At 42.0% G+C, this 22,880-nt stretch overlaps 1 protein-coding gene and 1 long non-coding RNA gene across 2 annotated transcripts; one reads left to right on the top strand and one right to left on the bottom strand.

Moving 5' to 3' along the window:
* Positions 1–2,716: 2,716 nt before the first annotated feature.
* LOC140239632 (monocarboxylate transporter 3-like) lies at positions 2,717–18,558 on the bottom strand. The gene is made up of 4 exons (XM_072319463.1): positions 18,366–18,558; positions 5,320–5,460; positions 3,241–4,176; positions 2,717–2,880 (listed from the first exon to the last, which is right to left on the bottom strand). The coding sequence occupies exons 1-4, from the start codon at positions 18,556–18,558 to the stop codon at positions 2,717–2,719; spliced, it is 1,434 nt and encodes a 477-aa protein (XP_072175564.1).
* A 1,430-nt stretch (positions 18,559–19,988) lies between these two features.
* Positions 19,989–22,677, top strand: LOC140239442 (uncharacterized). Its single transcript, XR_011901983.1, has 3 exons — positions 19,989–20,059; positions 20,937–21,148; positions 22,288–22,677. It is a non-coding gene; the product is annotated as an uncharacterized lncRNA (long non-coding RNA).
* Positions 22,678–22,880: the final 203 nt, after the last annotated feature.

Below are 22,880 nucleotides of genomic sequence, written 5' to 3'. Positions count from 1 at the left end.
TTATTCTATCTATTCTACTTTTCCTAAACACTGATAATATTTATGCTTTAAAGTTCATTAGATTATCATCATTTCACCATTTTCATCCTCATGTAGACCAGCCAACTTGAATATTTATCACATGAAAAGCTTGAAATGACAATATACTTTTTAATGCACTCAATGAAAGCTCCATACTAATGGCATCGTGTGATGCAATAGTTTAGGGACATTGGAATTTTTTTCGGCCATATCTAAGCAAATATAATTCACACAAAATGCAAATCAAACAAGACATTATACAAGTACTAAAGATAAGCTAATAAAACATAGATTTGTTGTTATTTTGATTTCGCTTAAGAAAAATGGAATGAAGTACTGAATAAGATAGATGCTGACAAACCATATGAAATCTTTATGCACAAACTTCAGTTTAATTGTGATAAGAATGTGCATGTCTCTTGTAAAAACAAAACATTCAACAAAGAACAAGGAATCGTGGATCACCAAAGGTATTGATCACTCTAAGAAAACAGAAAGGCCCGCAATCTAAGAGACTGACACATTAGGCTCCGGATGTTATGTCAAACTCGTGGTCCTTTCTCTACCCAGTGTCAAACTCGTGGCCCTTTCTTTACCCAGTGTCAAACTCGTGGACATTCTTTGCATACAAGGAATCGTGGATCACAGAAAGTATTGATCACACTAAGAAAAACGGAAAGGCCCGCAATAGACTGACATATTAGGCTCTCCGGATGTTCTGTAAAACTCGTGGGGCTTTTTTTTTCCCCCAGTGTCGAACTCGTGGACCTTGTTTGTTGTTCGCAAACTATATGTGACTCTTGGGCCTGGTTTGCCCAGTGTCGAGCTCACGGGCTCAATGACTTGTGGACTGCAAGACTAATGGACCATCTTTTTCCAATGTCGAACTCCTGGGCCTTATGACTTGTGGGTGTCGGTCTCGTCGGATGACCCCGCAATAATATCAACACTTTACAAACAGGCATATTTGCGATAAAATATGGGTCATGTCCACTCCCGTCTCTGTTTCATCGCATGCACGATCTTGATTTAAATGCAGTTTAGCTACTATGCGTCTCCCCACCCACCTAATTATCTCTTACATTATCCTTAACGTATATCTTAGCCCAAAATTTAATATGGCACGGTCGACCAGAAATACTTTCCCCTATACAATTTAGAGCAATGTCCCCGACTCTGTTCCTTCAAAGCATCGTTTAAAGTACATCTCAATTCCAAAGAGATCGCTAATAGCGCCACCTATAGGCCTATATAAAAGGATAAAGATCCAATTTTTCTCTTGTTTGACTCAAATAATTTCCCTTTTAAATTACTTCCCGTCCCGTCCCCCTCCCCCATTCACTGACTTTTAACGATATAATTAATTTATCATTTTAAAACAAGCCTGCAGGGGTCCTTTCAAACTTACTATGATACCCCTCACACACTCTCACACACAAACACACACATACAGATACAGACACTTAATGTTCACACATCAGAGTACACATTCATAATCACATACATACAGTGGAGTGAATACACTCCAGTCGGCCTTGCTCACCATGCTAACGCAACAAGTCCAGTTTGTTTACTCCTGCAACTCAGTCTCTATGATATTCAGTGACAATAATCATATTATGCACACATTAGATTGCACCGAATTCTTTCTACTCCACACACCCAGCATTTCACTTTCCTTTTGCTTCTTTCCTTCCTTCGACACTCTTTTCCTCTCCCCCTGTTGGATTTCATTGAAGTTAATTCAATTCAAACTTTCATTTTCACTTTCAACAAAATAATACAAAAATATACAAAAGCTTGACATGCATCATTAATGAATGACACACAGGTAGCAAGGAATAACATGTACATGTCAGTAGTGATTACAAAGTGAGATATTATTCATAGAAACATATTTATACATTCTGTGAAGAAAAGAAAATGGAGGTACCCACTAAAAGGACTCTCTTTAAGTACACGTACCATAAAACAAGGTTAAATGGTAAAATGCCAACTTCTTCATGTTTCTTCTTTGTTATTCTTTTTAGTCTGCCATCAACACTGTCAAGCGCCTGCTTATGATGGCATAATTCTGCATTTTTTTTTCTCATAACTTGGAATGAATTTCATCGTTTGCCTTTTTGATTTTCAATTTGTTGAAAATGTTTAAGCATTTATTGTGACTAGTACTAGGTGTTACAAAACATTTCCCACTTTCGATCTTTAATAGTTCAAAAACCACATGTCAGATAACACTAACTATGATATGAGCAATAGCTGAATAGTGTACAATTTTGTTGGAGGTAATTTAAAATGATAGCATACATCAGTTTCATTAAATTCAAGATTTTCTTTTAAGTTATAATATTCGGATTTTGCTCTGTTTTCAGCCCTCTGTACCAAATTTAATTTTTATACAGGGGTCAATTGGTGGGTCTTCCCACTCCATGAATCCAAAGGGTCCGACACCCACGAGTTATATGGCCCACGTGCTCGACAGCGGAAATGTCCACGAGTAAGACAGCTCACGAGTCATACGGCCAATAAGCTCAAAACTAGGCCAAAAAAAGGCCTACGAGACCGACACTGGGCACATTAAGCCCGGCGACTCGTGGGCCTTGTTTGTCTAGTGTCGGACTCATGGGCCTTGCCTCATGTCGAGTTCGTGGGTTGTAAGACTCGTGTGGTTGTTGGGTTTGTGACGTGCACCCCTTTATATGGCAGCACGCTGGTCACGTGAGGGGAAACAGCCACGCCCCTGGTCCCTGCATCTCTGGATGCACATGAGTGCCACTGTCAGCGGAACAGTCATTACGCACATGCCGCCAACGAGTTGAAGGGCTCCATCGAATGAACCCGTGACATCATACAGCTTGCCTGCAATGAAAGTGAATAAATTGGTAAGTTCTATATTGTGATTTTAGCTTGAAAACGACAAAGTGCATTCGATAGTAAAAAAAAAAAAAAAATTAACAACGATGAAAGCATGTAGAAGGACGTATTCCGTCTAGAGTAGACCTCTCCACCCTTTACTTCTGAATCACACGCATTTTTACACAATTTATACATTCACATTTTACGTGAGTGTATAATTATTTACCCCCCTTTTTCTTCCTTCAAGGAACTTCATACATAAAATATATGACGTTATGTTTTGCACTCGTTCATAATATGTTGGTTATTGTATTGGGTTTTTGGTTTGTTTGTTTTTTTTTTTATTTCCCCGAGGTGTCATACCTGTGATGTACCCAGAAATCACAGTTCCAAGTCCTGTGATGAATAATTTGGCTGAGATGATTCCTTTGAAATTTCTCTCGGCGACGAAGGATTCAAGAACTGCCCAGGATGTCGGGTAACCGGCAAACATGCCGCCTCCGGCGAAGAAGGAGCAGATGAGAAGGTGCGTTGGGGATGATGACCTTGCAGGATAAAGGAGTAGCCCTCCACCAAAAGAGACCATGTTGGTGATGAACAAGGGCGCTCCCCAATGGTGCCTGAAACGCAGGATTACGGTCATAGTCCCGTGAAAGACCACTCCGCCAATTGACCCCACCATGGGCAGGTAGGAAGCGAACGATTCCTCGAAGCCCTTGGACATTGCGAAGGAAACGGCGAAAAGAGTCCAGCTGACCATGGCAATCTGCAAGACTACTTTACATGGTAAGAAGAGGAGCGTGAATGCCCACTCCTGCACGAGCGCCCTCACTCCCAAATCCGACCAGATATATTCCAAGATCCGTTCTCGTGTCGATCGAGGCTTTGTGGTATTTCGGCTTCCATGGGTATTGTGACATTGGTCTATTGAGTTTGTTGTCGAGTCTTTGTCTGCTCGCTCCAACAAATATGCAGAAGACTCCGACAAACCCGCCTGATCATCATCACCTGGAAGGACTTCCCCTCTATCCGTACAAGGCAATCTCTTTGTTTCCGCTAAGTGCACAGGGGGACGGAACGACGCTCCTATTGGCACACAGTGTAGATACAAGCCTGCCAAACAAAGTATGGCTCCTTCGAGTCCGTATCCTTCCAGTAGGGATGACATTAAGACAGGGAAAAGCGTGCCCCCAACGAAGCATCCCATGAGACTGATGGAATTTGCATATGCGAATTTGTTACCAAAGTGTTCGTGCAAGACGACGTAGGATATCTGGTTGAAAGAGGAGCTGAACAAACCTGTTTAGAAAAAACAACAACAACAACCAACCACAATTATCCAGAAAGAAAATCATTTCTAACATATGACGTGAACAAAGACAAATACGAACACGTTTCCAGGTCACGCAATCACTTAGAGAAACATGCATTTTTTATCTTAGTTGCGCTGTAGAGATGAATAATAGATTATGCAGAAGGAGAAATCAAGTCCTCACACGTCACGACCATTGTTAGCGTGTACATCTACAGAAATGGTTAAAATATATGATGCACTCTCTTCTTCTTCTTCTTGTTAAGTCTGCCTCCTTCAACAGGCTGAAGATTCTTGCGGACTGCGCTATTTATATTATAATGCAGTTTATTTACAGATATTTACAAGAACATAACAAATTTGAAGAAAATAAATAGCCACTGTGATCAACCGTTAGTCGGTTACGGAATGATCCTAAACATGGCGCTGAAACAATTTCTGACGACAGGGAATTCCAGCTCCTTACAGTTCTTGGAAAGAATGAATGACGATGCGATTCAGTTCTCGAGTATGGTACCTGATAGGAATGTGGTTGCGTGGCTCCGTCAACTGAGTTACCTGTTTCATGCTATAGTCCTGTGCTGAAAGATGACTGAGATTATTTTATATTTTGTACATCATATTAATTAGCCTGTCACTTTCTCTGCGCTGTTCCAGAGTGGTCCAATCAAGTTCTTGCAGCATTTTGGTGACACTTGAGGTGTTATGGTAGCGATTCAAAGTGAATCTCGTAGTTCTTCTCTAGACCATTTCCACTTTGTGGATGAGGTTCTTGGAAGATGGGTCCCAAGATGTGGCAGCATACTCTACAATTGGACGAACCAATGTTTTGTAAGCTGTGGCTTTAACATCAGAAGATTTTATGCGAATAATGCGTCTTAGAAATGCAAGGACGTTATTGGCTTTATTGACAGTATTATTGATGAGTTGGGTCCACTTCAAATTAGAAGTGATGGTTACACCCAAGTACTTCACGGATTCAACAGACTCAAGAGGGGCGTTATTTAGATGATACAATGACCGCATTCGATATAACGATGCCTGAATGCCATTTAAACGTCAGTAGCAAGATAAAACCATCACATATTTACACAAATTAAAGATCAACGTGGCGAACTTCGGTGTCTTACCTGTAAGAAACATCATAACAGCAAACCAAAACGGCGACGTTACATAACCTGATACGGCAATTGCTCCACTCGCACCCAAGCCGCCCACTATGCAAAGAGTTCGGGGGTCTACCAGAGTGGAGAGATAGCTCACGAGGGGACCTGGATTGTGAAGGGAAACAAACTAATGTAGACCACTTCTAGCATGCATTCAAATTTCATGTACATTTCCATTATTAAAGCAGGCGTCAGACTGTCCGGAAATTAGCAAAGATGTACACACAACAAAGGAAATGTTTAAATTCGGCTCTGATGGTGTAGGCATAGTGTCATGCAATCATGAGGGTATCTTGGGCCACTTTATTTATCTATCAATTTATTTACTTCTAATCCTTTGTCAGGGTAGCCCATTCACCAAACAGAGAAGCACTCTGAGAACGCAGACCTCCTTCAAGCAGCTCATTTCCACAACTGATCTTGTTCCATAAATGAGATCAGTAATTTTCATCCATACGTATACATGCTGAAAATCGCTCGATTTCTCAATAACGAAGCCTTTTGTTACGTCAACTTCCAGCTGCACGGCGCGCCTCGCCCCAGTTGAAACTAGAGCACGCACTCTAGTAATAATGGAAGTCTGCCGCGTTCGACAAGGACGTCAGTGACGCCGCAGCTGTGAGCGGAGCCCAAAGGCGGACGCGCAGACGCTGCCACATGTTGGGCACACTACAGCAGTAGTAGGGTCAGGGATCCTTTTTTTGTGCATTTGTCACTTCTTGTCCAGGCTCTTTTCTTCGAACAGTCTAACACCCTTTTGGACAGCTTGACGCCAGGCGCTGCGGGTTGAGGCAACTGATTCCCAGCCACGGGCTGAAATGCCCCAGGCCTGAGGGAAGTTTTCAGGCTGTCCTTGTATCGCTTCAGTGGCCTTCCAAGGTTGCTTGCTCCAGAAGCAGCTTCATTATTACGTATTAAAAAAGAATACGCATAAAAAAATGTTTTGCATTATATTCAATCCAGCTTGTATTTCATCACTTATTTCACATGATGGAATCTAGATTGCTTGCGTCCACGATGGCACATGCTGTAGTTTTCCCCCCTTTTTTCTCTTTTTTTCCCTTTTCTTTCTTTTTCCCTTCCCAATCGTCTTGATGTCAGTTGACATCGGTTCGTATCATTTTGTTTCATATTGCTGTCTTGTGTATGTTCTGAGGGTCCCATATCGTACAAGCTCTGCTTCTTAGTGGGACCCTCCACTTCCATCCTCATCCTTAGTTGACTTGTATTATACGCTTTATGTATATATTAACAAAGATGTAATTGCATCTACTTCTCATTTTCACACGTACATTGTCAAATTACGTTCTGCAAGTATTACAAATATCCTGTACATATGCAATGTATATAATTTCTTTGTTTATTTGATGGAAGTGAAAATAAAGTTGAATCTTGAATCTTGAATCATTATAGCTTGTATAGCTTCAGTGGCCTTCCAAAGTTTCTTACTCCAGAAGCAGCTCAGAGAATAAAATCATCTTTGTTTGATAGACGAGCGCCATCCATTCGGACTACATGTCCACCAGAGCTGGGCCTTCATGATGAGGGCTTCGAACCCGGACATTTAGGCTCTGCAGACCCCTCAGTGTTGGAGACTCTGTCCTCCCAGGATATTCCTGATTCGTCGCAACCAACGGGTGTGGAACTGGTCAAATACGCGGCTTTGCCTCCTATACAGAGTCCACGTCTCACAGCCGTAAAGCAGAGAGGTAATGACAACTGCCTCGTAGACTACCGGCTTGGGGAAAGTCTGATGCCTAGTTCACCCCACACACGTGTCTATAGCCTGCAAAACGAAGCTCCTGCTTTTGCAAGCCTCTTAGAAACTTCTTTGTCCATGCTGCAGTTTGAAGACAGGCAGCTTCCCAGGTATGTAAAGCTCTCCACGTTGTTCAGTGTTGTGCCCTTAATTTCAATCTGAGGCTCTGGCGGTGTCAGGCCAGATGCAGTCTGAAGCATGGCTTCTGTTTTTAGCAGGCTAATGGTCAGTCCGATGTATTTTGGTGCTTCCGGAAACGAGTGGCAAGTTCTCACAGATCTGGTTCACTCAATGCTGCAAGCGCACAATCGTCTACAAGTAAGAAGTCTCCCAATAGAGACTCCAGGACTTTTTTTTTTTGCCTTCAGACGTCTGAGGTCAAAGAATCGGCCATCACATCTGTAGCGAATAGTGACACCAGCATCAGACGTGTGGACAGGGCGCAGAAGAGCATGGTAGCAAACCTGAGGCTGAAGAGTGTGGGAGCCATGACCCAGCCTTGCTTCACACCAATGGAGACCGAGAATGGGGCAGAGACATTCCCGTTTTCCACAATGCGAGCCATCATGCCATTATGAAATGACTGGATGATCCTGACGAGATTTGGTGGGCAGCCTAGCTTGGACAAGATAGCCCACACGTCCTCTCGGTTGACAGTGTCAAAAAGCCTTCATCAGGTCCACAAAGAGGATGTAGAGATTCTGGTTTAGGTCTAGGCACTTCTCTTGTAGCGCCGTACTGCGAAGACCATTTCTATCAATTGTCTCGCTGTTGTTCCTAAATCCACACTGGCTTTCAGAGACCACGTCGTCAAGCAACTGGTGTGTGATGCGGTTCAGAACAATACAAGGGCCATGATATTTCCAGCGATGGTCAACAATGAGATGCTTCTGTGGTTGTCACATGAAGCTCTGGTTCCCTTGTTCTTGTACAGATGCACGACGTTGGCATCCTTTAAGTCCCGCGGCACCGACCCTTCGTCCCAGAACTGCTGTATCAGCTCAGTCAGCTTGATGGCAATAGCTTCCCTCCCTCTCTGAAGATCTGGGGGGGGGGGGTATTCCGTGACGATCAAGTGCTTTCGTCACGTGTAGTTGCTTGATGGTTTTCTGGGCTTCTGCCAGTGTTGGGCGCCATCAAGGGACGCCAGGACTGGGCGCTGTCGCGTGTCTTTGATGGCCTGTTGGTCGACCTGGGAATGTTTGTTCAGCAGCTGACTGAAGTGTTCACTCCAGTGCTGTATGATGTCGATCGCACTTCTCAGTAAGCAAGGTTTCGGCGGCGGAGCGCACATGTGCCACTGCATTCGGCGTGGGGCCATACACGTCTTTCAGGCCGGCTAAGAATTTCTTAAAGTTGTGCTCGTCTGCATATTGTTTGTACTGTAGTTCTGCGGCCATGTTTTTCCACCACTTGTCTTTTCAGCTGTCGCATCTCAGTCGGCACCTTATGTTTTTGTGGCGGTCGCGCTTGCTTGGAAGTCTTTGTTGTTTTGCCAAGCTGAGAAGGCTTCTTTCTTCTCTTGGAGGAGAGTGGTGATCTAGTTTGTTGTTTTCAAACCATTCTTGGTGTTTCCGTTTTGTGTGGGGAAGGGCAAGACTGCAGAGTCATGCACTGCATCCTGGAAGTTGGTCCAGGTCTTCCCAAAGTTTCCCTCTGCTGGTGTATCTTCATGCTGGTTGGCGATGAGGGCTTCTTTAGTGTTTGGTTCATTGAGTTTCTGGACGTCCAGTTCTTCATAGCATCAGTTCTCTGGCGTCTTTGCTGACGATGGAAAAGGAGAGTCTGCACCTCAACAGTAGGAGGTCTGTCCAACATTCACCCCCCCCCCCCCCATTGCCCTCTTGATGCGAACATCCTGCATATCATGACGCCTGGTGATCACATAGTCAATCAGGTGCCAGTGCTAGGATCTTGGGTACGTCTAGATATTGCCTTGTGGATGTCAGGCAGCTGGTACAGGCTGTTGGAAATGGTGAGTCCCTGTTCAGCGTAGAAAGTGAGTTGCAGTTGGCCGTTGGTGTTCTCATGGCCGATGTCATGTGGCCCAATGACATCTGTGTCCAAGACTGGGCATATCTGTCTACACGGGCATTGAAGTTCCCGATTATCAACAGTTTGTCGTCTTTAGGAACTGACCGTAGCACTTTGGCGAGGTTCTGATAAAACAGTTCTTTCTGCTCCAGAGTGTAGGACATGGTGGGGGCGTCAGTTGAGTACACCTTTCCCTGGAGAGGGATTCTCATCACCATCAGGATGTCGCTGATTACACTTGGGAGGGACTCCAGGTTCTTGACGAGGGTGTTACAAATGGCAAAGCCAACTCCAGCTTCCCTACGTTGTCCGTTGCTCCTTGACCAAAAGGTGATCTCCCTTGTGTCTGCAAGACGTGTCTCCCTGAGGGCAGCAACATCAATGCTGTACTTCTGCAGGTCTCGACACCCAAGTGCTGTTCGACATTCTGGTCTGTTGCAATTGTGGTTGTCCATGAGGATCCAGGCTCCAGCACACATAAAGTGCCTTCCCGCCGGGAGGATTTTGACTTCTCCTTTTGTTTTTCTTTCATGTTTCGACCACTTGGTAGAAGACCAGTCAGCTGCGGTATGCTAACAGGATGAGATTAGGCAAGCTTTCTTTAGGTCACATTTTCTAGACCCTTCACCTGGAGGGGGAACAGTGCTATCCCAGAAAAGGGCTGTTCCGTCGTCAGAGTGGCTGCCGAACTATACCCTTGCTGCAGAACGACCATCCTGCCCTGACCGCCTGAGTGCAGGTCCATGGCTAGCAGTTCCCAGCGCCATTTTGCACCTGCCACCGTCACCACTCGCCCATCTTCTGAGGACTTTGAAGAAGAAGATGAAGTGGAGCATGGAGTCAAGGAATCCTGGGCGAGAGTATTGTGGAGACCTCAGATTACCCAGGCCCAAGACCCCCACTCGGTCCAGCAATCTAGCCAGGAGGGACGCAGGACGACGCATCCTAGCCACGACTAGTCTAGTTTTGGACCCTTTTTATCGATTCCTTTTTTCCCCCGCCGACTATACGCGTTAAGCCGAGCGATGTCGCGATCCCGAGAACTACTACCGCGAGAAACCCCCTCGGGGCAGCAGTTCTCGGGATCGCGCCATCACTCGGCTTAACGCGAATAGTCGGCAAAAAAGAATCGATAAAAAGGGTCCAGAACCAGACTAAGCCACGACTGGACTACAGCCGCTGCCGCAGAGATGATGAACTTCCTTACCTAACCGCCTAAGGGGCTCCTCTCCGGATTTGGAAAAGGTTCACTTCCTAGCCTTTGGTTAACCAAAAACTTGCCCGCAAGGCAGCGGGAGACACATGGAGGGCGGGAACGTCTCTCTACCCGTACAGGATCAGAAGGAACTGCCCGCGGTAGTGCGATTAATGAGACCTAAAAAAACAAAAAACAAAAACAAAAAAAACAAAAAAAAACCAATGCGCACCTTCAACTCCCAAGCCCATTGGCCCGGTGCCTGCCGAAATGTCGAGAATCCTTCATAAAATCCATAAAACTCCTGGATCACTACAAAAATTTCAATCATCTGTTCCTTGTGTCATTCTCAATCTTTCCTGAAAATTTCGTCCAAATTCGTTCACAACTTTTTCAGTTATTTTGCATCCAGACAAACAAACTAACGCCGATGAAAACATAGCCTCTACCCTTGGCGGAGGTAATAAGTAGTGGTCTTCAATGGGGCCCTGAATGATATTAATGAACATAATTAACTATGTATATCATGCAGAATGGTGATGAAAAAAGACAAATATCAATCTAATCACCATTATGTGCATAAATTATTGAATATCAAAGAATATATAGCTCTGGTTGGTGATTGGCTATCTTAATTGCAAATTACAATTTTGATCAAACCATCTTTAAAACGAATAGATCGAAGAAACGAAGTCAATAAGTAGTTGAATAAAAACCAGCGCGCGAACGGCTTGGAATCTTGCGAACGGCCCGGTCCGAAAAATATCGAAAATAAGATATAATGATGAAATTATTGATAACTCTGTGGATATAGCAAATATTTTTAACACATATTTTACAACAATTGGAGAAAACATTGCTCAAGAAATTCCTGATACTAATAAACATTTTTTCTGATTTTCTAAATCAGTATAATATGCATTCAATATTTTTACTCCTACCACTAGATATGAGGTTATTGATATTGTATCTGGTTTGAAAAACAAAAAAAAAGTTCAGGTTATGATGACATAAGCAATATGATTTTGAAAGGTGTAATATCTTCTGTTGCGGATCCTCTGGCACATATCTTTAATTTGTCAATGTTAACGGGTGTGTTTCCAGAACAAATGAAAGTAGCTAAAGTTATTCCTATATATAAGAATGGAGATAAGTTAGATATAAGTAATTATAGGCCTATTTCTTTATTATCTTGTTTGTCCAAGATTTTAGAGAAAATTATATATAAAAGAACGTTGAATTTTTTGAAAATGTATTTTTACAAATTCGCAGTTTGGGTTCCGAGAAAAGCATAGCACCTGTCACGCTTTGTTAAATTTTGTTGATAAAGTAGCACATGCTTTAGATAATCACTCTCATATGATTGGTATCTTCCTGGACTTCTCCAAGGCCTTCGACACTATAAATCATGATATTTTACTATACAAGTTGTCTCATTACGGTATACGTGGGAAGGCCTTGGAGTGGTTCAGGAGTTATTTAACTGATCGCAAACAATATGTATTTTTGAATAATCATAACTCTGATATGAGAGAATTCAAGTGTGGCGTCCCACAAGGTAGATTGTTGGGCCCGCTGTTGTTTATTGTTTACATTAATGATTTTTGTGTTTCTTCCGATGTTTTATCTTTCATACTTTTTGCCGACGATTCAAATGTATTTTATTCGCATGAAGACCCAAACACCCTTGTGCAGACAGTTAATTCTGAGTTAAAAAAAAAAAGTATGAGTGGATACGAGCAAATAAGTTGTCTTTAAATATCCAGAAAACTAAATATATGCTTTTCAGTAATACTTTAGATAATTTGAATATGGATATTTGTTTTGGTGATGCTGTTTTAGAAAGTGTTTCCCATATTAAGTTTCTCAGAATTACAGTCGATAATAAACTCTCCTGGAAATTTCATATTGATAATGTCTGTAAGAAAATTTCACGTAACATAGGTGTTATTAATAGACTAAAATTTTCTATTCCTCAACATTCGTTGTTTACATTGTATTCATCTTTGATATTACCCTATTTGAATTATGGAATTTTAGTACGGGGAAACACTCATCAAATATTATTGGATAGGGTTTTACTGCTACAAAAGAAGGCTCTTCGCATTATTTGTAACACCGTTCCATATTCTCATACAGATCCTTTGTTTTTTCATAATAAGATTCTGAAAATTAAAGATTTGTTTTTGTTTCAACTCGGGCAATTTATACTTGTAATGATAACTGTCTTCCGTCTATTTTTAACTCCATGTTCATGCGCAACCGGACATATCATGGATATCCAACCAGACAGTCAAATGAATTTCATTTACCCTTATTAAGAACCGTGCTTGCTCAACAAACTTTTATTTATGTAGGTCCGACTCCCTTCCCATGGACATACAAAATGCACCGTCATTGAATTCTTTTAAAAAAGAGATTGAAGAGTTTTCTTTTGAAGTCTTATAATGCAACCGAATGAATATAATTCTGTAATGTATTTTCTTTCACTATAGGCAGCATTCTCTTGAGGCATCGACCATTTTTTACCGCGTTTAGTATTTTTGTACTCCTCACGTGCCCTCACGGTTGCAGTCTGTTCCGCTGGAAAGCAGCTCAACACTGTTTCACTCTCGAAAATGCGTGGCTATTTGTCTCTGTGGGCTTCGCCCCTTGGTGTATGCATCAAAATAATTTACGTTTTTTCTCTCTCTTTCTCTCTCTTCTCCCCATTTTCTGTTCCCTATTTTCACACTTTTGCTTTCTTTTTCTTCTTTCTTTCTTTCTTTTTTTTTTCTATTCCCGACTTTCCCAGTTTCCCGCAATCTTTGTAGTTGTAAGTTTTTCACTTCCCCTCTTTCCCACTTTTCCCTCAGAGGTGCCTAATGTTACAAGCATAGTCTTTTGAGTGGGTACCTCCACTTTTTTTTTTCACAGAGTGTATAAATAGAGTGTATGTTTCTTTTTGTACCAAACATAAGGACATAAGCATGTTGTTATCCCTGTCTGACTATGTATATATGTATGTATATAATCAACGACTCGCATGCCAAATGTATCATATTGTTTTTTTGTACATTCTGTTGGAAAAAGAGTGAAAATAAAATTTGAAAGTTTGAAAGTTTGAAAGTTTGAAGTCCCACGCGTGTGATAAATTGAAGCGGAGACCTCCGCGCATAGATTATGGAATTCATTGAGCTGTTAAGTAAAAAAAAAAAAAAAAGTAAAAAAAAAAATCTCCATCTTTGCATTCTTTTAAGAGCAAGTGGAAATTCTTTCTTTTAAACCCTGATGTCATCGTCGTCCATCAATCAATCAATCAATCACTGAATTCATTATTATGCATTAAAATAACCATCATAATCCTTGTACAGATGTGTGCAGCCACAAGCTGTCTGAAGCACCTCATAGACTCCCTCTTCCGTTTCATTGTTCAGCGTGTAGGCATTCTCTTTTTTTTCCTTCTTTCCTTCCATTCTTTCCATCTATTCCGTCAAGTCGTGTCATGTTGTATTTTTCCTGGCTTGTTCCATCTTGTCTTAAATTACATTTGTGCTAAGTATTTGTGAATAAGTATTACAGAAGATTTTTCTTTGAGTGGTTCAAAATATACAAGCTTGCTTTTCAGTGGACAATAGTGGACCTCTCAATTCTTTTTTTTTTTCAACTGAATCATAACTTTGTATTCTTTGCCAGTATGCGTGCCTATATCTTTATCTGTATCATTGTTTATGCATTTACCACAGTGACATAACAGTTATTTTTTTTTTGTATCTCTGTTAATAATTTACCTGTATCTTTTTTTACAATGTTATTTGTGTTCATCGCATTGTGGTACTGATTTTCTGACATCTGTGTTTATGAATGTTTCACTGTACTTCCAATTATTTTATTTGTTGGAAATGAAATAAATCAACTTGAACTTGAACTTGAATCATTTATCCTATACATATTCATCTCTGTGTAATGATAAAAGATAGAATTTAATTATGCATACATGTATATTTATGATATGAATATTTAACCATAATAGGTATTCGTGAAAACTATATTCTGATTTGCAACTGTTTGACAAATTGCCCTACATATCGACATTTTGAATTTGAATATTATTCTGATTATCCCTATTTTATACACTAAATATATGGCCGGCAGAACCGGGGGGGGGGGCAGGGATGCTCGCCCCTCCTCCCCCCTCCACACACACATTTTTTGTGCACCATACAAAGGAATGCATAAGATGCCATCACTTTGGCCCCCCGCCGCTTATTTTTTTTAACCCGGAAGTACGTAAGTGGCACTAAAAAGAAATAGATAGAGATCTTGAAGTTTGAGCGCGGTAAGGTTATGTTTTACCGCTAAAGAACCTTCTTCTTTTTTTTTTTCCTTCTTTTGTCAGCTGAAGAAATCCAGAAGTGGAAGGGGAGAGATGAGCTGAGGACTTATTATTATTATTTTTTTGCTTGTTAGCTCATGAAACTCGGAAGTGCACCCCCCCCCCCAACACACACACACTTTAAAAAACGCTCCGCCGGCCCTGCAAATACTGAGGGAAGTTGCACTACAATCTATTATAAAATGGGTTCAAGAATGTAGCCAATAGGAAGCGCTGAAATGAGTCACGTGTGCTTTGGTTATTCTAGTCCCATCGCACTGCGTGTTAAATCCACCGTGGTTAAATCCTATTGCCGATCGTCTGTGCGCGCGGCGGGCAGTAGGCGCTGTCAATCCTGTAAACAACTTCTAGTTCGGGCCGTTGCGCCTGGCCGGCCGGCCTTTCTTCCCTTGTGCATAACATGTGTGGCGTACATGGAGTCACTTTGAAGGGCAAATCCAACGATTTAGCAGGTTAATTCTCACGCCGTTTTCAGAGTATGTTGTCTAGTACGGAGTCTGTATCAAGTCTTTAGGGTAAAGGGTGCATATTCTATGTAAAATAAGTAAGTTTTCATGCGGGAACTTAAGTGTCCGGAAACCCAACCCCCCCCCCCCCATCATACTTATACTGTATGTGCGGGATTTCCGAGTGCGACTTGCGTAAATGTTTGGGACGAACATCTTCAGACGTCTTGACCCACAAAGGTACTTGAAAAACGCTGGAAAATGCTGTTAGTTTTCGAATTTTCGACCCATTTTATAAAACAAATGATGCACAGGATTACTTCGTGGCGTTAGTGGAGGCGTAGCTCACTCTCGGGTATTTACAATGTAGTGCATGTTTCACAATTGTAAATACCCTCGAGTGCAATATACGCCTCCACTAACGCACTCTATCCTGTGCATCATTTGTATATTGACCGATTCTGTGACGCGCTATGTGTATTTTTGGCATCGGCAGCGCCATTACGCGGTGTCTCAGCCGACCCCCCCCCCCCCCTTCCCACTCCCCACCCCTCTCCCTACATTAGCACGCGCGCAGAATGAAAAACTGATGCATGGTTGCTTTAGCCAATGTGCGTCTCGTACTGAGTGCGCGAATGCTTGCTTAGTGCGCGAACCTTTGTTACAAGTGCGCGATAAACATGTTGCCCTGGGGGTGGGGGAGAGCAGGGGGGGGGGTCGGCTGAGACACCGCAATTTGAGCTCATGGCTGCGCCCAGTGCCATAAAACCAAAGAGATTTTCCCCAGTGACTGCTAGAGTGCGGAGTCTTCATACGCCCTGTACTATTGTTTTGTGAGCGCAAGGGGAGCATTGGATGACAACGAGGCGGTACAACGGTAGGCTCACCCCTCGTGCTAACACGCTAGCAAACGAGCAACCGAGGAGCAGCCAAAATCAAGTGCGTACTCGCGTAAAAGTTCAGGAGTTCGCGTAATACTGTGAGTACGCGCTGTAGAAATGTATACATAGTACGCAAAGTCCGCCAATGTTAAGTGGAACAATGGCGGCCCCCATGAAATCACTGACTCCATTGTAGAGTCCGCCCTCTAGTGGTGGGGAGGAGAAAAATCTCTTTGCATAAAACAGAGCGGGTTGATAGATAGAGTTGCGACACCGTAAGTTCTTGCTGAATGGTCAATCCCTCAAAATAGTTCCCCCTGGTCATAATATGACCAGGGGGAACCTGGTACCCCCTGGTACCCCTGGTACCAGGGGTACCAGGGGGTACGCGGTTTTCTAAGGTCTTATCGACCCATAAGACCTTAGAAAACCGCGTACCCTATTATGACGCAAACAATGCATTCATTGTTATTTTGCTCCGTGGCTCGCGCAAAGTAGAGTTACGCGCTCCGCGCATGGGTTTGGCGCGAGAGTGCAAAATAGCTTCCCCTCGTCGTCATAACAACAATAGGGAGCTTTAGATTTTGACGCGCGGACGTTTGAGCCGTCGCTTGCGTTCTCCTCTCCCTGCATCGTGTGGAAAAGTAGCTTTAGATTACGCTGGGACGCAACGTATAAAAAATAAAATCGCGCCCCCATATAATATGATCAGTGCATAAAGAAGCTCTCTACGTCGCAAACTGTGCGGACGTGAAAATAGCCCAATACGCGTAGTAAACAACTCAGGCGACGCAAGTTAAAAATAGATTGACTCAACGCGCGCTACTGCGCAAGCTCAGAAAATGTTTTTTTTTTCCTTTGAATGTCCGCGCGTCTAAAATCTAAAGCTCCCTAATAAAGACCCACAAACCGGGATTTTGAATTACAACAACAATTGTAAAGGAGTGGGACCACTTTGAAAATATTTCATCCTTACTAGTGGGGCAGATATGTGAAAAAGATGCTCACATCCGGCGGAAAGTATGAAATTTTGCATATAGGGGTATTTTGAGGCGCTGATTTCAAAAATTGCCGGATCCAAGAGATCTGACCACGGGGTCGGCCGCCATTTTGAATTCCAATATGGCCGCCGTCAAAGATCCCTATCTTCAGTTCTGAATGACATTAGCCATTGGAATTTGATATATAAAAGCATGGTGATATGATGACTTCAATAACAGACTTATTTGATATGTCTGACAAGCTGCACGGCAGCCAATTTGAATTTTTATACATATTTGCTATGTTGGATTGTTGAAAATCTCTATCTCGGGTTTGTAAATTGGGCTACCTGATTGAGCGCGCATTTGTAACTGATAGAGTGCGCGCTGATGTATTTACATTGTGACGTCAGTGAAAGGTGCATTATGCTTCCATTTTGCTGCACTTTTTGACATGCCCGTGAATGTTAGTCGTGATGTTTGTCTTCGTAGCCACATTGGAATTCAAAATAGCAGGCATTGCGTTTGTCAGACACATCATATCAGTTGATATTTTAACTCAGTATGTTAAAATACTTGTTTACACCTAATTTCAGGGTCACTCACCAATTAGAAATCGAGATAGGAATTTTGAATATTTCGTCGAGGCGGCCATATTGGAATTCAAAGTGGCGGCCATTCGATGTTTGTCAGACACTCCGAATCAATCTGTCATCAAATTCAATGTGTCAAAACGCTCATGTGTACCAAATTTTGGTGCCACAGGTCATTCAGAACTGAAGATAGGGGTCTTTGAATTTGTTTTGTGATGGCGGCCATATTGGAATTAAAAATGGCGGCCGACCCCGTGGTCAGATCTCTTGGATCCGGCAATATTTGAAATCAGCGCCCCAAAATACCCCTATATGCAAAATTTCATACTTTCCGCCGGATGTGAGCATTTTGACCAATTTTTGTTACATATCTGCCCTACTATACTAGTTGTTTGCAACCGTTTCCTTGACTTCGATAGGCAAGTACTTTGTACTCCTTTCTCTACTTCATTAAGTTTACATGATTGCCGTAAAAACACATTTTTCTCAGCAAGTCACACTCCCGTCGCAAGCAACAATGGTATCTCACACTTCCGCTGGGTCCGGGTACTGCGCGCCTATGTGAAAACCCTGTAGAAATAATTCGTCGACATCGACGACCAGGGGGAACTATTTGACGTGACCTTTGTACCCCAGTGTCGCAACTCTATCTATCAACCCGCTCTGCCATAAAATGTCTGCTGCCCTCAACGAACCCGAATCGGTCAATACATTCGCGCCCAATTTTTGCAGACCTTATGTACTTACAGCCCATGAAGGCGGCGGTTAACTCCATGGAGAATATGAATCCCAAAGTGCCATAGTCTGTGTCCAGTTTATGAACGAGGTAAGGAACCAGCACGCCAAAGGCCTTTAATAGACCATGAATGACGCAATGCATGGAAAATTTGGCCACCAGCACCACGTATCTCCATCTGTCCGTAGATTCTGTCTCCGCCATTCTTTACCCTTTATATAACGTCCATACCGCGTGATGATATACGTCGCTGTATAGGAAATACACCCAATGTACCCGTCCACTGCATAGATCCGCGAGCCACACGTAGGATTATTCGAAAGCTTCTACGACGTACTCCCACTCTCAAAGTATTCTTGGCAGGTCCGCTTGATTTCTGTGATCCCGTGTCTCTTTCAAGGTATCAGAATCTCTTCCGACCCTTTTGTGTGGATCAATTCTCCTCAGAATGGTTTACATCTGGAAGAGAACACAACAAATATGCCCTCGACTCTTATAACAAAGATAAAAGCATTCAGCCATGAATATTTGCTTATTTTCTGAGAACTGTTTTACTGGATTATACATTAGGTGTTATTGTATCAAAAATTACTTGTGATCATGATTAATACTTAAAATGGAAAGGAGGAGAATAATTACAAGGTAAATAATGGACAGATGTAAAGTGAGTGGACAGTTGATAGAATTATAGGGTTACAACTTTAAATCATTAACATGTCTCTGTGAGAATAAAAGGCACAATTAAGATGCATGATTGTGTTGGCACGGCATGGCAAAACGATTGTCTAGAAATTACATTATGAAGCCTTCATGCAAGTTGTCGCCTAAATCTAACGCTAACACAGCGGGAAATGTCTGGATCTCACCCATGATAAGCCAGTTCGACATGTTCGAAGTTAGCTCATGTGCACACTGGTACAAAATGATGACCTTTCTGTTTTCTCAGTTAGACACTTCACGAGTTTTCAGAGTGAGATAAGGCATAAGCTTTCCCGGCAACATTTTATGTGGAATTCATTAATCATGTTCAAAACAAAGAATGAAATTGGGTAAACCAGGTGACCAGAATGGTCCATCAATAAGTGGATGGGAAAGTATCACTTTCATTATTTTCCACTGAATGTATTGACAATGCCTTTCTATTGATATTGTCAAATACATTTACCTCTTTTGCTGTCAGGTGGATATGCTGGCAAGCACCATTTATAAGGGCTATATACTTGAATAATAATTACACCACAGAAGCTTATCTCGGAGAATTTACAAAACAACATGCCCTTTTTGTACAAACTACCTTTTTCAGCTCATGCGCAAAATGGAATCCCGAACAGGTTTACTATGATTGATTCTGTTTGTAGTGTAATCTGCCATGTATCTGTTTATAGATACACCATGCATTTTTTTTTTTTTTTGGGGGGGGGGGGGTTAGCCCTGATTGACAGTGTGCGCGCATTTGTACTGTGACGACATCGCTCTGAAAATGGCACTGTGACGACATTCGCGTTTCAAAGTTTTACGCGCTGCGTTGACAAGGGAGACGATTGAAGCACGCAGACTAGAATTCTGTATGCATGCAGTACAAATTGTAGTCATGATAGGCACTGAAAAGCAGGTGGTCTGTTTCCTCTTCTTTTGTTCTGTTTTATAGAAGAATTTCAAAACTCGGCATACACGATGTGCTAATCGACGCAAGCAAGAGAACTAGGTGATAATTTTGGATCCTAAATTTTACTTTGTTGTATCCGAAACTTGTTATAATCATGTTAGTTCTTTCCTTATCTCACCGCTGCTCGAACACACATGGAGTTGTAGTTTGTTCGTGTGTTTTAAATTATTTTGAAACAAAGACGCCTCGATAAATCTTCGACGGCTACTCGAAAGGCAAATGAATAAGAACATCATATTATACTTCTTTGAGGGCAAACTTTTAGCTTTTCATTCCATCCGTCTATAATGCATCGAGTCCTACTCATTTCACATTCACAAAAACACCTCAAATACGTTTTACAATGACCAATCATTGAACTTTGTGATCAAGCAAAAAGTAGTAATGTGCATTGTTATGGATGGCACTATGCTGCACCTTGATATTACTCAGTTGAGTGAATAAATGGCGCGATTTAACACGGCCGTCAGACCGTAAAGATCGTCTGAAACCTGGCCTCATAATGTGATAATATTTGGCAGTGTTGAATCTGAAGTTCACGCGTGGGTGTTAGTGCACGTAACACTACGTGCACTACACTACACTACAAACAAATTATTGTTCCAACAAAAAAAAAAAAAATGTGTAGAAATAGAAACCAGAGTCTACAATTCAGTATACTGAATTGTAGACTCTGGTTTCTATTTCTACCCATTTCTTTAAAACAATAATTTTATGGATAAGTCATTACAAAAAAAAAAAAAACATGCAATCAATAATAAACCTAGTCCACAAACTTTGGCATAATAGCTCACGAAATGGGGTACATAGATGTTAGAGTGAGTGTAGGGAATATCAAGTGAGATCGAAAGCGAATGAGACATCTAACCTCATCCTGTACCAGTCCTTGATATTTCTTGCTATTATCCTAACATAGATTGGGAAAGATAAAAGACTATAGCTAGAGGAAGAGAGAAGAAAAAAAAATGGCGCCTGTAACTGCCGCTGCCCACGGGACCGGGCCGCTCCCTGGTTCCCAGGCCAACGCTCACGGCGGCTACACTGTCATGATGTCGGAGGAAGATTATCACAACACGCAGAGCATGGAGATGACTAAGTTTGTTCGAGAACACTTCAAAACTCCGAAAGGTAACGTTCTTCTCTTTATTTTCTTTCCTCTCCTTTTATCGTTTTACATTGTATTTTCATTCATGTCCTACCTTAACTTTAGCAGCATAATCGGAACTTGCTTTCTTTGGAAGTGCAGAATGCTATCAATTTACAAACTTATATCACTATGGGAGATGTAAGAATCAAAGTAGCCATTGCTGTCAACAAATCAAAAACTTCGATATTAGCTTCCTCGGATTTTTGTAAAATCGTCAAACATCATGTGACCTCGTTTCGACATACACCTAACCTGTCATATCAAAGTTAAATAGAGCTTATCAAAATGACAATAGCTCTGTAAAGACGAGGGGATTATAGTTGATGGTTATTATTGACAAATGAAATGTTAGCAATAGCTCTATGTAATCTAGTGGGAGTGCTATAATTTGCGTATGTGCTATGTACCATGCAATAGAATCTTTATTTCATGAAGGCATTATCAAATCTCAATTTTAAAAAAAAAAATCATAAAGCTTGTCACTATTTGTCTGATTTTCATGAAACTTTTACCGTGCGTTTTGTTTGACTTGACTCTTAATCTGATTCCTGTAGACGCCTAGCTCTGAAAGCCGGAGAAACGGCATGTAGATCCGGGCTCCCCAGTGATATGGATGCTCTTCCCGTGCGTTTTAGAGCACGCCGATCGTTCGTGCTAGGGCCCCAGCATATTCTCACCTATATTTTTAAAAATCATAATTTAATTACAATTTTTTCCACTTCGTATTTTCACATCTGACGAGCATTGAGGCAACCTAGAAAAATGACATCGAAATTGACTAGGAACATACCAAAGAGATTATATAAAAATTTCTTTGGATTATATGAAGAAGAATCGATGATGGTAATGTTTCTATTGAGAAGACGTCGAGATTAACTGATAAAGAGGCGCCTAACTTGCACGAAAGGGTCACAGAAATAATAATGCACGCTTCGAACCAAACACGCATTGTATAGTGTAGAAACGTATGGGAAATGCATGCACTCCAAAAAAAAAAAAAAAAAAAAAAAAAAAATCGCAAAAAGTAACTCATATCGAAATGAACAAAAACATTTGGGTGTTCCCAAGGCATTACACCAACCTCTTTCGGTATCCCGTTTTTTTTTTTTTTCCTTCACAGTACCATCATCATACAGTGCCGAGCGAATTCGCTGCCGAACCGACACTATGCGTATCGAAGAACGCGGCCGAGGTGTGTGGCGGGAGAACAACCAGCGGCGTCACCACCACCTTCCTTACCTGCGGCTTTTACACGCCTAGCCACAAGCCTTACCATCCAATCGGCGACGTGGAGCTGAACAGTCAGCGGCTTCTCCTCGACTCCCTCTCCGACTTTTTGCCGAAGAAGGTTAGTTCAGGGAGCCAGGCTTCTGTGGATCTGACTTCGATTTTGAGGCGGCTTCTTGGCTCAGGTGGCATGTCGTCTGCGTAACACACATGAAGTCCCCGATTCGAAGCCCTGTATGGAGACCAGTTGAACGTTTCACTTGGCATATGTGTAAATGTACTTTACAGAGGACATAGGTAAACGTTCTAAATGTAAGAGAATCACAAGTCATTTACGATACAAGTTCCATCGTCAATCTTTTCAAGTACATGCTCAGTTGAGCACCCCTTCTTGTTTACTGTTTGGTTACTTTCAACCCTTTGTCGTTCGCCCATGAAACAGCAAACATAGTTAGGGAACGAATAAAACCCACGCACATCATATCA

The sequence above is a fragment of the Diadema setosum genome, chromosome 16, assembly GCF_964275005.1.
Source record: "Diadema setosum chromosome 16, eeDiaSeto1, whole genome shotgun sequence".
NCBI lineage: Eukaryota > Metazoa > Echinodermata > Echinoidea > Diadematoida > Diadematidae > Diadema > Diadema setosum.
Note: the sequence above shows the minus strand (reverse complement) of the source record. Positions and strands in the feature narration are given on the sequence as shown.